The sequence below is a fragment of the Nothobranchius furzeri genome, chromosome 11, assembly GCF_043380555.1.
Source record: "Nothobranchius furzeri strain GRZ-AD chromosome 11, NfurGRZ-RIMD1, whole genome shotgun sequence".
NCBI lineage: Eukaryota > Metazoa > Chordata > Actinopteri > Cyprinodontiformes > Nothobranchiidae > Nothobranchius > Nothobranchius furzeri.
This window is the reverse complement of record NC_091751.1, coordinates 58,982,728-58,995,588: the sequence shown is the minus strand read 5'-3', so window position 1 is coordinate 58,995,588 and position 12,861 is coordinate 58,982,728. Positions and strand designations below refer to the sequence as shown.

General features: G+C 42.6%; 1 protein-coding gene across 1 annotated transcript in view; it reads left to right on the top strand.

Annotated features, from left to right (window-relative positions):
* rab2a (RAB2A, member RAS oncogene family) overlaps positions 1-12,861 on the top strand; it is a 31,643-nt gene that overhangs the window by 11,761 nt on the left and 7,021 nt on the right. Inside the window, exons 2-6 of the mRNA XM_015957271.3 lie at positions 2,547-2,618; positions 4,089-4,156; positions 6,643-6,725; positions 7,366-7,458; positions 8,287-8,398. Of these exons, the coding sequence (XP_015812757.1) occupies positions 2,547-2,618; positions 4,089-4,156; positions 6,643-6,725; positions 7,366-7,458; positions 8,287-8,398 (428 nt within the window). The remainder of the gene's footprint in view (positions 1-2,546; positions 2,619-4,088; positions 4,157-6,642; positions 6,726-7,365; positions 7,459-8,286; positions 8,399-12,861) is intronic.

Below are 12,861 nucleotides of genomic sequence, written 5' to 3'. Positions count from 1 at the left end.
GACGCTTCTTAAGAAAGCATAAAGAAGCTCTCTCTGACTCTATCTTCCCTCCCTTTTTTCTTCTAGATGAAATCCAAGCAACCACGAGATGTTGGTGTTTCACCCTTTAGCGCAATCTCATTATTACGGGATATTAAACGTGTTATTACGAGAAACTGCTCCCATATTCTTTTCCCCGCACTCATCGGCAATACACTTCCTTATAAGGCTCACATGAACACTAAAAATGATCAAAACCATACTCATCTGACGATTATTATAAGTAGGCACTCTGTTATTAGCCTTAAGTTTGCTAAGCCAACTTTTGTGGACTTCAGTCTAGTACTGGTTGCCATGACAACAGTTAGTCATCTTTGAGAAACTGGAAAATCACATTAATCGTGTCCTTGTGTAATGAAGAGCTCCACTTAGATTTTAAAGGTTTATTTCTGAGATGTTCAATAGCCTGAATGATCTGAGATCCAAGTTTTCCTCCAAGGGTTCCCTTCATCAGCTCACTAATGTTGCTGGAGTCAGAAGCAGGTAGCGATTCCTCCATCTGTCGAGTCATGCTGATGTCACTCAAACTGAGTGACTTAAACGGTCCTGAAATGGTGCATTTTGTGTGTGTGTGTGTGGCTTCTAGGAAGCAGGATTCTGGACATTTGAAGCCTTCCGTACCTTTTGCCTTCTGTGTGCTCTACACAGTCACACCCTCATACTCACCTACCTTTTCACATGAAGCACGCCTTTAGCTGAACAATCACTCACCACGTTCTCCTGAACATATCCAGGATGAAAACCAACCCGTTTACCAGCCTGTCGCTGATCCAGTCGACACGCACCCTCTTTGTTTCCCATCCACTCAGCACTGAGCAAAGTCAGAATTAACTCTGCATGGTAAAGTATGATGAGACGTTATTACCTCAGCTGGAACTGGAGGAAAGAGCTTTTATGGAAACATTACCTAGTTCTCCATTTAATTAGAACGATAATTGTACCCACGATGAAAGCCTAACAGGCTTTGATTATAGCCCGGGGTAAAGAGTTTGCCCATACTCCATCGCTCAGGCACCATGTTGTTAACTTTTGGCCAGGAATGCGCTGCTGAGCGATGCTGAAGTGGTCTTTTAAGTATTGTGGCTAATTCAACTAATTAGGAGCAGAATAACGAGTTCCACCAACGTACACATAGTGTGTTTTTGAGCCTTGTTGTGAGAGGAGTACGCAGGTGCCCGCTGACAGCATATATAAGTGTGATGAACTGGTGATGTTCACCTTTATTTTGCTTCCCTCCTGTTGATCCCTCCATCCCTTATAATTAGCATCACATGGCCCCTGCCTAGCAACGCCACTGCCTGGCAGTAGGGATCCTTGGAAACTGGAGGAGCGCCGTGTCCCTCTGCGTCACCGCCTTCTCCTTCACACCATCCTCGTCTTCTATTAGATACCTTTTCCTCCGATATAATCACTAGCCTTTGCTTTTGAGTTTGTGTCGTGCATCAAGTTATCAAAACAAAATATTAAATTTATAATCAGCATTTTTTTTTAAATAGATTTTGTAAGATTGTTGTCTTAAACAGACCATGAGACATTCTGTCTTGAGGCTGGTTGATGGATTTAATTACTGCTGCTGGATGTTATTTATTCTAGTTTAAACATTTTGGGTGATGTTTATTGTTCTATCTTTGCATGAATGACTACAGGTTACTCATTTCGGGGTTGTTTGTTTATATGTAAACTTTCCTGCTACATGTGTGAAAATCTAACAAAATGTTGAAAAATACCTAAGAGATGTAAAGCCGTCCTTTAAGTGTAAGAAATATGATGAGTGTTCAGACATGTTTGGTATTATTTTATCAAAAACAACACTTTGATTTCAGCTTCTGTGAAAACTCATCTCAGTGTTTCATAAACGAGGGCAATAACTCCTTATCTGATGTCTGCTAACGATCTGACACAGGATGTTTCTCTTTTTCAGCAACTATTGATCACTTGTGTTTTCATCAAAATGTTCCTAGCTCTGTCATCAACTCTATAATCCACTGTCCTGTTTTTGTTTTGAGCCGTGTTAGCTAAACGTCCAGACAATAGCATATTAAAGGCATTAATCCGTTGTGTTGTATCAGTGGCAGACTGCAGCATTCAGAATGAGTTGTGATCGGAGTAGTGTTAGTCACGAGCAGATTCATTAGTGCCCTTGTGGGAAAAAAAAGTTGTGACATCACACTTGAAATAGCCAGCTGGTCATTTAGCACGCTAACAGTTGGCTAACCAAAGCTGGGCTGGAAAACAAGTGTAAGTTTCCTGCTGGGCTCATTTGAACTGGATGCTGACTCTAATGCTCTAATATTAAAAATGTATGTGTCGTATTTATGTGACAATAATTCCTGTTGTGCATATGTGACTCCCTGCTGATCATTGTCACCTACAAACAGCTAAGTGTCTCTGCGCCGTTTAGATGCAGAGTTCAATTTCTTTACTTGTCTTTTTGGTTCTGAATCAGTTCAGTTCAGGTTTCCAGTTGTATCTATAAAGTCATTTTAATTTTCTTTAATGTTTTCCAGGTGTGGGGAAATCATGTCTATTACTACAGTTCACAGACAAGAGGTTTCAGCCAGTTCACGATCTCACCATCGGTAAGAACTGCTGACCACACTCTCCCTCATCATCAATAGTCATTTGAGTTATGCCTGCTTTTAAATGTCATAGTTTAATGTAATTTTTTTATAAACTAAAGGTTTCAGTAAAATTTTAATTACAACATTACTGAATATTTTAATCAGAGCTGCACCGATTTCGTATTTGAGGATTAATTTTCTTTTCTTTCCGGCTGTAACAGGCGTCAGAATCTATTTGTTGGGTTAGGGTTCTGAAAGTGAAAACTTTCACATGCAACATCTGTTATTGCTATGATGAATTGGTACTAAGCTCTGGTGAGTTCAGACTGGCAAACTTGTTTGTAAATGTTCATTGCCGCTTTGCAGTGGTGCATTCACAAGCCTAAAAACAATCAGATATATGAGTTTCAGATTGCCCGATCATGCTTAATATTTGCCGAATACAATCGCCTGCATTATTTATTTATTTATTTATTTATTTATTTATTTTGTGGGGGGGGGGGGGGTGAACATCATTAAGCTTCAATCTGAAGTTTTTCCCCTTCCAGGAATTGATACTGGCAGGCAAAAACTGCAGAGTTCTTTAAAGAAATGAAGCCAGTAAAAAGAAGTGACCCAGAAGTTATTTCTTTTACCCCTAAGAAGCCACAGCATCTTTTTATTTTACTCTGCCGGGTCAAGCAGACTAGAGGCTAGCGTTGAGCTAACAATGCTATTAGTGAATTAGAATCGTTCAGAACTTTAATGGCAAGCTAACAGCAGGATGACAAGCAACCACACATCATGTAATGCTGCAGAAATATTACCGTAAAAAGAGTAGTGAGTGCTCCCTACCTTAAAACACTCAAGATATAAAAATGTATGACTCTTCTACATTTGTCATCTAGAATCTTCTACTGCTGATCTGTAACTGGTAACAGCAATGAAACTCAGGAACGGCAGTGAGATTCTTAACTTTTTGCCTAGAAAAGTGGGCTGCAGAATCCTAATTTGACCTCAGGATGTCATTCTTACAAACTGCACCTTCAAATGAAGTGTTAAACCTGCCCACACAAACATGTGGGTCAAGGGTTGAAGTCGCAACTCCTCTGTCACGTTACCTTGTTTCTGATCTGTACAGCAGATGGATGTGCTGTAAATGTTTTGTATGGTTGCAGCATCAGGAGCACCACACCCTCTAGTACTGTTCAGCCGAGGGCCTGGGCACATTGGCTCATGTTTCATTAAACGGCTCATTTCCACTTCATCACTGTGCAGTGAATAAATATGAGTTTTAGTTTAGTAACCTCTTTTTAGACTTTCTTCTATTTGTGGTTCTTCTGTCTGTCCATATAAAACACACATTTGTCACTGAGGTTCCAGCTAGTAACAATGAGTAAACCTTTTAAAAAGCAGGATTTTTTTAAGATTCATTAATAAACACCAGCTTCTTTTGAAAATGCATTATCTAATTGTATTTCATTTTAATCTTCTGTGGTTGTTTTCTAGGTGTGGAGTTTGGCGCAAGGATGATCACTATAGACGGCAAACAGATCAAATTGCAAATCTGGGATACGGTAAATAATTCTTTAGATATTTACATTTTTGTTGCAGCAAATAAAAAAAAACTCATCCCAGATGCTCACATTGTTGTGTAAAATACACATAGGGTGATAATATCTTTGTAACGAGTTTAACTGTTGTTGATTTAGCATCCAGGAGAGAGCAGAGCATGACTTGGCTATTAAAAGCTAACTGTTAGCATTAGCAACTCCACAGCATGGCAGACATCCTTCAGGCTTGTGTTATTTGTGAAGATAAATCATCAACTTTGCAGAGTGAACTGAGTCAGTGGTAGAGTTGCGTTGCTCTTAGCCTATCAGAGGCTAAATGTCTCGATATCAGGGAGTAAAACTGCCATCCTGCCCACTCAACTCTGATCTGGCTCACTTCTAGTTCCTGAAACAGGAATGCCAGTGTTTTTTTCCCCACATGTTGATGTGAATCTGCTGCAAGCATTAATCTGCGGTCTGCAGTTCTGCAGCTGTGTACTATGGTGGAATTCACATGGGTGCGGGCGGGGTTTCATCAAATCCAAATGTCTTATATCCGGACTGATGGAATGGCTAAGGAAAATGACTTGTATTTCATAAGGAATGACATCTCAATAGTGCCAACGGTCATATTTGATCATATATTGGGCCTATCGTTGCTCTAGATGGTGTAAAATAGCACAATACTTGTTTGCTTTTGTACATTTTTGGTCTTAAACCCATTTCAAAGGCACACATTGGCACCACACTGAAGAGGTCCTGCTGGAATGTGATACGTTTTATGTTTTTGTTATTTAACTGAAGGGACTGAGCCGCTATGAATGGGATCATTGTTAACTTTGAAGAGGACATTAAAGGGATGGTTCAGATCGTTTCATGTGGGTTTTTATGTTGCAAACTATTAATATCCTTCCTGTTGTAGAAGCTCCCCGGAGGAGCTGGCCCAAGTGGCTGGGGAGAGGGAAGTCTGGGCCTCTCGCCTTAGGCTACTGCCCCCGCGACCCGACTCCGGATAAGCGGATGAAGATGGATGGATGGATATTATTTACATGCAATTGTGTGTTTCAGTCATTGACATTTCAGTTTCAAAATGAGTGTGTGCATGCAGTTAAGAAACTGACCAGCAGGTGGAGTTAGAGCTCTATTTTTCTGAGGAGGAGCAGCAGGAGAAATGGGCCTGTAACACCATACATATAGTGTTACAGGCCTTTTCCTCCTGCTCAGTCTGCTGTCGGTCTTATGTCCCACCAAATAGGTGTTTTAGTTCACCTGGTTGTCCAGGTGTGGAATAATTATAGTCGAACCAAAACCCGGCAGACTGATGTCATTATGGGACTTATGCAGACACCATCACCAAACGGCAACCAAGAGAGAAGCCATTTGGATTGTTGTGTGGGCTGCACTCGCCATACAAATAAGTGTGTGTGTGTGTGTGGGGGGGGGGGGGGGGTTGTCTGCACACAAGTCTGTTGGCCAGATGGCTGACAGACACAGCATTCCCTTTCTTTCACCCTTATTTATCATTTATTCACTAATAGCACTTCAGGCTGGTTGACTGCTGTCTGTGTTACTGACTGGCTGTTCAGTGACCAGCTGACTTGGTGTTTGGTTCACTAACTGGTTTTCTGGGTTGGTTTATAGCTGACTGACCTAGCTGGGCAGTTCTCTAGGTGGCTAACTAGTCCTCCAAATCGATGTGTTTGATAGCCTCCAGGCTGGTTTTCTGGGCGACAAACTAGCTGGCTGTGTCTCTGACTTGCTGAATGATTCATTGACTTGCTGTGTTCCTGCTTGTGTGTCTGTGTGACTGTCTGGTTTTTCAGATGAGGTCAGAGCAGTGCAGGACTTGCAGCTGCTAGGATAGTGCCGTTTTGTTTTCAGCTCTGGCCTGGATGAACACAGAGACAACATTGTTAATGTACACTGGACAGAGACAGAGGATGAATAGACCTTGGGTTGGGGAGGGGGCAGTAAGAATGCTGGATGGTGAAAGCTGTGATGGAAGGAGGGGAGAATCAGAGAGAGGGATAGAATGAAACGATGAGGGATGGAGGGAAGACAAAGGAAAGGTGAGACAATGAGGGGATAATAATGGAGAGGGGAAGTGAAAGTACAAGGTGACCCGGTGAGCTGGATGGACTGTCAAGGATGACACAAATGCTACATGTCTAATCTGCATACTGCAACACTGCAGCTAATTTGACCTTCTTTGTTTAGCATAAATTGAGAAACTGGGAGGTGATGCACACTAGCAGAGAGAAAGTAAGGACTATGTAATGGATGGATGGAGAGTAGAAGAGAGAAGGCTATTGTATCCAGTTACAGACTCCGCTCTGTCCTCTCCCCAGAGACAGAAAACCCGGAGCAGGACTCCTTTAGAATCAGGACTGCTTTTTGACCTATATGGCTGGATGAAAGTGGAGGGTTATGAAAACACATCATCTGCATTTTGTGAACATTTTATTTATTTATGTTTCAGTTTCTTTTAATTTATTGATGTGTGTCCCCAGGCTGGCCAGGAGTCATTCCGGTCCATCACCAGGTCTTACTACAGAGGAGCGGCCGGAGCTCTGCTAGTTTATGACATCACAAGGTAACCCAGCCAAGTATGGAGGTTGCATTTAGGAACATTGTGGTAACTTGGAAATCAGCTGACATAGAATCCAGGCAACCGTCTATTCTATGTTTTATTTTTAGGAAGAAATTAAAAGAGCGAATTTTTACTGTAAATTTGATGTTTGAAATGTTTTTTCGAAAACTTCTGATCCGTTTGGGGGAATAAAACCGTTTGCATGGCAAAGCAAGCACATACCAGTTTTTTTTTTAACATCCATCTACTAGAATCCTCTATCTCAGATCTGTTACAGCATTCAGCTCTTTCAGTGCAGCTGTTGTTACAGACGTGTCTGAACTAGTTACTACTTCTCAGCTGGGTCGTGTTTAGCCTGCAAACATCCAGAGCTCCTTATCTGAAAGCACGAGTCAAACCAGATGACCTGGTGTTTGGCAAGACTGGCACCATTATTACTGGTTCATAAGGTTTGCAGGGACTCTGTAGATCTGCTGAAGAAGAAAATGGTTTTGTAACTTTAAATTGTTGCAGACAACACCATGAGATTTTCAAGAGAAAGTAAAATGTTGGTTCGTGTACAACAGCAGATGGTTGATCTGTAATGTGTCCAGTTTCAGAGCGAAGTCCGACTGAAACCAGAAATCTGTGCTTGCTTTAACAGAAGGGACACCTTCAACCACTTGACGACCTGGTTAGAGGACGCGCGCCAACATTCCAACTCCAATATGGTCATCATGCTCATTGGCAACAAGAGGTAATGCGTTGGGTACATCCTGGCCTACATAAGGTTGGACCATCAGCAGTGTGTGGCAGCCATTACCGGTGGTCAAGACTGTTACTGGTCTTACATTTACACAACAATCCGTTTCACAAATAAAATGTTCAACGTTAATGTGATTCAGGTATTTTATGAAATTCAGATAACTTTAGTTCTGCTTTTTGCTTCACGTGGCTTGTTGTTCCTGAGGTTACAGAAGCACACCAGCCTGTGCTGTAGTACACACACACACACACACACACACTCCGAGCTTATTTAAATGTGGTTATTTCACTTCTGCACCTGTGGTATGGATGCAGCTGCTCGGTCACGCTACCCTTCTGCTGGATAATTTTCAATTCAAATTTATTTATATATCGCTAAATCACGACGAGTCATCTCAAGGCACTTCACACAGTAAACATTCCAATACAGATCAGTTAATTAAGCCAATCAGTAAAACGTTTCCTATATAAGGAACCCAGCAAATGGGCCTGTAACACCATACATATAGTGTTACAGGCCTTGTCCTCCTGCTAAGTCTACTGTCGGTTTTATGTCCCACCAAGTAAGCCTAGCAAATTGCATCAAGTTACTGACTTTTAGATAACACTTTAGTGTTGGAACAATGAGTTAACAGGGTACGTTCAACCTTACATTTGCATGGTGATGCCAACCAGCTGAGATAATGGGTATTTTGACCAATTTGGTCAAATGTGAGTATTCCTAATTCATGTGGTTGTTAAAGCGGATTGCGCGGTCTGACCTTTTGAGTTGTATAGCTACATTTTTACTGACGACCAGCTGATCGTGTTTGTGTCTCAGTGACCTGGAGTCCAGGAGAGAGGTGAAGAAAGAGGAAGGTGAAGCTTTTGCCAGAGAACATGGCCTCATATTTATGGAGACCTCAGCCAAGACTGCCTCTAATGTAGAGGAGGTAATGACACACACACACCTAATAGGATATGATGACTCCTGCTTTAATGATTCAATTAAGGTTATCAATTTACCTGAAACGGAGTTACAAGCTGCTGTAAACACCACCTGTCTGTGTAAAACAAATGCTTCTCCTTGCAGGTCAGCAGCTAATTTTCCCCCTGACAGATAAATCTCTGACCATTATCTGCTCCTGCACAGTTGTTGGTGCTGCTTGTGGACATCTGTAGCTGAAGTTAGAGCTCTAGTTGTCTCAAACACACAGCCAGCATAGAAAGACTTCTTTGACTCAAAAGGTTTAAGGTTAGATTCATATTTAGATTTTTATTGTTTAGAAAAATGTTTGATTCATTTATAAAGTACAGGAAGTCATAATAGCTTGATTAGATCTGTGTTTATTTCAGTGAATCCCAACAATCTGAGAGCTTTAAAGTGCAAATCCACATCGTGCTGTTGTCATTCTGAGCATGCTTGAATACCGGCGTTGGCATTTGGATCCATGCTAAGCTGCACGCGTGACTTTGGCCCTGGGTCCTCCCCCCCTCTCCCCTTGCTCTCATGCATAAACATGCATCAGGTCACAGGGAGAAGCATCTCTGAAATCCCCAAAGATTTCTTTAACCATCTGGATGGAAACCTTTTCTACTGAATGATAAAAGTGACCATTCTTGTTGTGCCTCTGTTGCTCAACATATTATTCCTGTTGTTTTACAGTCAGGTCCATAAATATTGGGACATCGACACAATGCTAACATTTTTGGCTCTATACACCTCCACAGTGGATATCAAATGAAACGAACAAAATGTGCTTTAATTGCAGACTGTCAGTTTTTATTTGAGGGTATTTACATCCGAATCAGGTGAACGGTGTAGGAATTACAACATATGTGCCTCCCACTTGTTAAGGGACCAAAAGTAATGGGACAGAATAAGAACCATAAATCAGACTTATACATTTCAATACTTGCTTGCAAATCCTTTGCAGTCAATTACAGCCTGAAGTCTGGAACACATAGACATCACCAGATGTTGGGTTTCATCCCTGGTGATGCTCTGCCAGGCCTCTACTGCAACAGTCTTCAGTTCCCGCTTGTTCCTGGAGCATTTTCCCTTCAGTTTTGTCTTCAGCAAGTGAAATGCACGCTCAGTCGGATTCAGGTCAGGTGGTTGACTTGGCCATTGCAAAACAGTCCACTTAAAAGTCTTTAGTTGCTTTTGCAGTATGCTTTGGGTCATTGTCCATCTGCACTGTGAAGCGCCGTCCAATGAATTCTGAGGCATTTGGCTGAAAATGAGCAGATAATATTGCCCGAAACACTTCAGAATTCATCGTGCTGCTTTTGTCAGCAGTCACATCATCAATAAATACAAGAGAACCAGTTCCACTGGCAGCCATACATGCCCACGCCATGACACTTCCAGCACCATGCTTCACTGATGAGGTGGTATGCTTAGGATCATGAGCAGGTCCTTTCCATCTCCATACTCTTCTCTTCCCATCACTCTGGTACAAGTTGGTCTTGGTTTCATCTGTCCATAGGATGTTGTTCCAGAACTGTGAAGGCTTTTTTAGATGTTGTTTAGCAAACTTTAATCTGGCCTTCCTGTTTTTGGGGCTCACCAATGGTTTACATCTTGTGGTGAACCCTCTGTATTCACACTGGTGGAGTCTTCTCTTGATGACTTTGACACAGATACACCTACCTCCTGGAGAGTGTTCTTGATCTGACCAACTGTTGTGAAGGGTGTTTTCTTCACCAGGGAAAGGATTCTTCGGTCATCCACCACAGTTGTTTTCCGTGGTCTTCCGGGTCTTTTGGTGTTGCTGAGCTCACCGGTGCATTCCTTCTTTTTGAGAATGTTCCAAACTGTTGTTTTGGCCACTCCTAATGTTTTTGCTATCTCTCTGATAGGTTTCTTTTGTTTTTCAGCCTGATGATGGCTTGCTTCACTGATAGTGACTACGTTTACATGCAGCCAATATCCGGGTTATGATCGGGTTAAGGTCGGTATTCGGGTTTCTGAGTTGATCAGAATAACCCGTTTACAAGCATAAATAGAAAGAGTTACCCCTAACTTGCATAACCCGATTTAAATGCGGACGTTGGGGTAGCGTCAAGACGTATGGACTACGTCCAGACGCAAAATGCGTCATTTCCGGTTCTCTCGTTCCGGTATCCGTGAAAACAACAACATGTTTCTCAGGTCGGAAGAGATAGCGACCGCGTTTGTGCTTTAGTTTCTTCGTCACTCCAAAAGTGTGGTGCTGTGCCGCGACTCGCCATTTTGCTCCCAACTTGTTGTTTACTTCCAGAGTTCTGGCGCATACAAGACGTCTCGCTACTCAAAAGACCAAGATTCCTTGCGAACAGAGCATGCGCAGGACACACGCTTTGATGGGGATATCCCGATGTGCGTTTACACGACCAAACATTCGGGTTAGAAAAGGGTTACCCCAGGTGTAGTAACCGGGTTTTTAAAAACCCGGTTATGAGCATATCCGGGTTTTTGGCGGTGTTAGCAAGGACTTGCGGAACCGGGTTATTGTGAATATTCGGGTTTTAAAAGGGTTACTGGCTGCATGTAAACGCACTGAGTGACAGCTCTTTGGATCTCATCTTGACAGTTGACAGCAACAGATTCCAAATGCAAATAGCACACTTGAAATGAACTCTGGACCTTTTATCTGCTCATTGTAATTGGGATAATGAGGGAATAACGCACACCTGGCCATGGAACAGATGAGAAGCCAATTGTCCCATTACTTTTGGTCCCTTAACAAGTGGGAGGCACATATGAAAACTGTTGTAATTCCTACACCGTTCACCTGATTTGGATGTAAATACCCTCAAATGAAAGCTGACCGTCTGCAGTTAAAGCACATCTTGTTCTTTTAATTTGATGTCCATTGTGGTGGTGTATAGAGTCAAAAATGTTAGCATTGTGTCGATGTCCCAATATTTATGGACCTGACTATCTGCATTCAGAGTCCGTGTCGGAATCAGGCCGGAAAATTCTCATATCCAAACCTAATTTTGTAAAATCTTCTGTAATAATTAATGATGTAAGTGGTGAATATCCATTAAAAGGTTGTAGTGAACAGTAAGTGAACACATTTAGCTGTAGGGTGGCCATATTGATGGTCCTTTTATTGCATACGTAACACTCGCAGTTTGAATAATGCCAAAATATTTCCTCCGGACTTGTAGTAAAGCTCCACGTGGAGGTGTTGCTCCTGCGTGACAGTGATGGAGCCTAACCTTGCCAGCTTCACATTAGCACCATGAACCAGAGTTAACGTGCTGAATGCCTGACTCCACCCCCTCCACACACACACAGACACACCCCTGGTGTTGTTGCAATGAATGCACAGCGCGGTCCTCTGGGACCCCTCTCTCACTTATCCAATCACATAAATAATCCCATCCTACATCGCACAGCACGCCACCCAGAGGGCGTGTGTGTGTGTGTGTGTGTGTGTGTGTGTGTGTGTGTGTGTGTGTGTGTGTGTGTGTGTGTGTGTGTGTGTGTGTGTGTGTGTGTGTGTGTGTGTGTGTGTGTGTGTGTGTGTGTGTGTGTGTGTGTGTGTGTGTGTGTGTGTTTTACATTGATTTTTTTTCCTTCCCTTTTCCAAACCTCCTCTTGGCCAGCCTATATCGTACAAACACATCCACACTACCGTCAAGCAGAGCTCTCTTTGGGGTTAAGATGAGGGGGGAGGTGTGTGTGTGTGTGTGTGTGTGTGTGTGTGTGTGTGTGTGTGTGTGTGTGTGTGTGTGTGTGTGTGTGTGTGTGTGTGTGTGTGTGTGTGTGTGTGGTATGATTAATTTGTCTCATTAGTGTCCTCTGAATCCTCCTGATACCACTCCTCTCCTCCCTCCTCCCTTCCCTTCAGCTCTTCTCACTCCATCCCTCCTCATCCCTTGACGTCCATCATTTGCTCTTTACCTTTCCTCGTTTGCCTCCCCCTTCCCACTCGTCATCTCTTTTTCCTCCCTCCCCCTTCCTCCCAACATGTTTTCCACCCTCTCCTCATTTATGTCTTCCTGTCCTCTTCTGTTCATTTCTCCTTCCCCCATCATCCCATCTTTCTTCCAGCAGTATATCAACCAGTTAAAGTTCATACATATTCATAACCCCACCCCACCTTCCCTCAGCGACATCCAGCAGCCAATCAGGGTGCTAGGTTTGTCGTCAGGGTCTGTGGGTGGACACTGGGGTTGATGGGAGGGTCTTTAGAGATAGACCAAGAGATGCTGTGAGCATGTTTTCATCGCCTCATCTTGTCTTAAATCCTTCAAGATGCTAAAGCGCTGTTCACATCTGCTTATTTTTTATTTCTCTCATATTTTGTGTCCTCTTCACTTTAAATAAATTTTCTGTCTTCTCCCACCTGGTTTCAGTTCTCCCTCACTTGCTGTTTCTCAGTACATTTCATTCCGCTTGAAAGGAAGATGTGAAGGA